This window comes from Arachis hypogaea, chromosome 12 (assembly GCF_003086295.3).
Source record: "Arachis hypogaea cultivar Tifrunner chromosome 12, arahy.Tifrunner.gnm2.J5K5, whole genome shotgun sequence".
Classification (NCBI taxonomy): domain Eukaryota; kingdom Viridiplantae; phylum Streptophyta; class Magnoliopsida; order Fabales; family Fabaceae; genus Arachis; species Arachis hypogaea.
Window position 1 is genome coordinate 30910279 of NC_092047.1, and position 4336 is coordinate 30914614.

At 38.6% G+C, this 4336-nt stretch overlaps 1 protein-coding gene across 1 annotated transcript; it reads right to left on the bottom strand.

The window, feature by feature from the left end:
* Nucleotides 1-534: 534 nt before the first annotated feature.
* Nucleotides 535-1185, bottom strand: LOC112729925 (uncharacterized). Its single transcript, XM_025780058.1, has one exon. It carries the CDS (start codon nucleotides 1183-1185, stop codon nucleotides 535-537), a length of 651 nt encoding a protein of 216 aa, XP_025635843.1.
* Nucleotides 1186-4336: the final 3151 nt, after the last annotated feature.

Sequence of the window (4336 nt, forward strand, 5' to 3'; positions counted from 1 at the left end):
GTGCAGAAGCTATCCTCTCTTTCAAGGTTTGAAAACTCTATTTGCACTCTAGCATCTACACAAACGGAACTTCATTACACATCAACTTCGTCATCGGTAGGGCAATTTGTGAGAAGCCCTTGATTTACCTCCTATAGTATCCAGCCAGGCCTAAGAAACTCTTAATCTCAATTACGGACATCGGCCTCTTTCACTTAGTCACCGCCTCAATCTTAGATGGATCCACTGCAATCCCATCCTTACTTACCACATGACCTAAGAATTTTACTTCTCTTTTCCAAAATTTGCATTTTGAAAGCTTCGCATACAATTTCCTCACCTTATTCAACTGTCTGTAATCAACGTATAACCTCATACTTCCATCCTTCTTCTTCACCAACAACACATGCGCTCCTCACGGAAAAACACTTGATCGAATGAAGCTCTTCTTTATCAACTCTTCTAATTGCTTCTTTAACTCCACCAATTCCAAAGGTGCCATCCAATGGTGCAATCGATATCGATCTAGCACCCGGCACTAAGTCTATTGTGAATTCAATCTCTCTCTGAGGTGAAAACTCGGGTATATCTTCGGGGAAAAACTTTGGAAAATTCTCTCACGGTTGGTATTCGGTCTAAGTCTTGCTCATCTCCTAAACAATTTGCAGCAAAAAGGATAAATCCTTGGCACTCTGTCCCACTACAATTCACTTTCACCACATTTAAATAATAACTTCGCGCCACCACCGGTCCTTCTGATTCCTCAGACATAAACCAGATAGAACGCTCAAAGGAATCCAACAACACCAGATTCATCGATAACCAATCCAAGCCCAAAATCAAGTCTAACTCAGTTATTAACAAACAGATAAAATCATGAACAAATTCTCGGTTTTTCACCCTAAAAGGAACTTCTTGGCATCCTATTTTAGTCACCACAATTTTAGAAGTAGAAGTATGCAGATGTAAATCAAATGACAATGCCGACACCGTTAACCCTAAGTCAGCAGCTTTATTAAAGCCTAAGAATGAATGAAATGCTCCAGTATCATACAATGTAGTTAACGCTTTACCACCAATTTCACATTTACCTCTGATCAAAGTATCTGACTTAGCAGCATCATCCGTCCTGATAGCGTATATACCGCCTTGCTGTTGAGCTCTATCAGCATTCCGTTCGGTCTTTTTGGGGTAGTTCCAAGACATGGTCTAGCTCCTCCAAAACTATAGCAAAGTCCCAATCCAGCTCTACATAGAGTTCTCGGGTGATAACTTTCACACCACCTACAAGTCAGTTCATTCTAAGGTTACCTTCCATATCTTCTTCCTTGATGGTTGTTGTTCCCTCGAAAAGTAGCCCGACCACGTTGAGGTTGTTGAACATAACCTCCTCTCATGAAGTTTCGGTCCCTTGGAGCAAAAGACCTTGCACCTCCTCGGCTGTGGTAACCACCACAGTTAGAACTTGCATTCATATTCCTCATTGAACAATCCTCCACCACACGACTCTTATTTACCAACTCGGTAAAACTCTTAATCTCAAGAGGTGCCACATCTCGCATGATGTCATCTCTCAAGCCATCCTGGTATTTCATGCACTTCCACTCCTTATATCATTTAGGAGCACCTTAACAAACTCTTGAAAAATGGAACAACACCTCAAACTTGCTTGTGTAAGCAGCCACAATCATTGTTCCTTGCCTTAGTTAAAGTAGCTCTAGCTCTGCACTGAATAAATATTCTATTTTAAAATAGAAAGAAGAAATAGAAGTATTCTAGAAACTAGAAATAAAAAAATAATTTGAAATTTTTTTTGGATTATTTTACTCAACTTACGAGTTGCTCAAAAAATATGTTGATTTTGAACCACAGGATGGATAGTTGTCATAGGTGATGAATTGATTTCTTACCGATGTCACTCTATTTTTATTCATCTATAATGATTGATAAATCCACAAATCTCAATTGTATTTCTCAAATGGTATCTTTTTCTTCTTCTCCTATTCGATTGTATTTCCTTGGAAACTTAGGGAAGTGCTTTGTAAACATACGTATAAAAAGAACTTATTTCATTTAGCTTTTTTATGCCCACTATAACTAGTTATTTCGGTTTTCTACTGGCGGCTTTTAGCATAACCTTAGCTCTTTTTATCGTCTGAGTAAGATACGACTTATTTGATTTTCAAATTGGAATTGAATTAGAGATTTTCTAATACTACTAGATATTCTTGAGTTCTTTATCATGTTAATTTCCAATTCTTGGCTTGTCTTACAAAATTCAGGAAATACTTTTTGTTGAAATCCTCTCTAAAAACCTCCCAAGTGGTTGCCTTAGTCCCAATACCTTGCTACAGAAGGTGGTAGGTTCCCTGCCACCAATGCTGAGCTTCTCCAGCCAGTTGATAAATAGAAAACTCCACCAATTAACCTTCAGATACATGTTGCGCTTGTAATTCTATAAACCAGTTGTCAGCTTCCATCGGATTAGCGGATCTTCTAAAGGTAGAAAGATTAACCTTCAGAAAGGTTGCCAAAGTCATCGGACTTTCAACTGGGCTTCCTCCAGATCCATTACCATTTCCATTCATTCTCTCTATCGCTTGATTTGTAGCCGCCGCTCTAGCTTGCATAATGTTGACAAGTTAGGTCATTGCTGCCAGAAATTTGGCCTGATTGCCAGTAGAAGCGGATCCCTCATTCTCTCTTCGTCCTCAACCCCGTCCACGAGTTGCCCTTTCGGGTCCTATCCATACAAAATAAGTGATATCAAGGTTGATGAGTTTGGAAAACTCTTGTTTAAGTTTGATGATGAACAAACATTATTAAAATAATTAACTACAAAATTATTAATTTGATCTTAATTCATATTTGCTTAATTAATAATTTTGTTGTGCAGATTTTATGTTGGGCCGAAAAATGAGCTTTTGGTTTAAGCCCAACAATCAGCCTTGATGCATGGTTTATAATAAGTGGCTGAATTTTTATTGATAGGCCAAGCTTAATGTTGTTACAACCAAGCCCATGGTTAATTTTCTCATGCTTGATCCGAAACAAAATTCATCAGGAAAGCAAATGTTAACTAATTGGGCCAACTTTAATTTCAATACTACAAGCCCAAGTCTTATTAGTGATGAATGGTTCCAAGCCTGGTCCGAAACTAAGAAAGCAAATAGGCTTCATGCTTTCCAACGGATTCCATTGCTTGCTAAGAATGGATTTCAAAACTTAATAAGCTAGCATTGGAAACATGAGAGAGAACTTGACTTTGATTTGATAGGGAATCATTATGATTAATGCTATACGCTACTCAAAGCAAGGGAAGTAAAAACAATCTATCAATATGTCTCAGTTTCATTTAATTGCTTTTACTTTAACTTCACATTCTCTCTCATCTCTTTCTTCTTCTTCCTTCGGTCCTTGTCCAGGAAGCTATGGACGCTATGCTCATCAACCAAGAAAAGGAAGAAGTTGCATGCATCAAGACCATCAAGCTGATGATGGCAAGAAAACATACTAAAATAAAAATGAGTTGTGGCTAAGATACTCACCAATTATGGTTAGATTTGGTGAGGTTATCTTGAGTTCTTCATGCTCAAAAATGGAAGGAAAAGATTCGGCCAGCAAGGGAGATTCTTGAAGCATGGCTTGTCTTTGATTCTGTTTAACCACCACAGGGAGTAGCTAGAGTGGCGAAGTGATGGTTAAGGCAGAGATTGAAGCAGATGAAGTCATTATCATCATGAAGCATCAAGGGCCAGAAATCCATCTTGGAGAGCAAGCCAAGGATGGAGAGCTCGGATTGATGAAGGGTGATGATCAAGGAAGAACTAGAGGTAATTGCATGTTGGGTTTTGCATGGTTATCTCTTCTCTCTCTATGTGGCCGAACCGGTTCTATTAGTTGAAGGAGGAAGAAGTTGGTTCAGTTGTTGGCTTCAATAAGTGGAGGCTTCCCTCTTCTATATTAAGGGTGAACAACCACTGTTTGGAGCAAGGAGAAAATTTGAGAGTGCAAGGCACAGTGTTCTCAGAGCTACCTGAGCTAACAGTTTTCTCTTCTCCTTCAATGTATTCAGTTTTGTATTTTTTTGTTTAATTTTGTCATGTCTTGAGTCTCATGGAAAAAGGCAAACAGTGAGGTTTGTATGAAAAAGCCATAGAGCGGAAAAAGGCAGAGAGTGCAAAATTAAAAGAAAAAGTCATAGATGTCTTAGAGTTCCTTTGTTCATCTATGTTGTGTTTCATGATTCTGTGGGAATCCCCTTGTAAGTTGGGTTAGCACTTTACAGTTTGTAATCAGGTTGATTATAGTGAAATTCCATCATTGTTGTGATGGAGACTGGATGTAGGCTGCACTG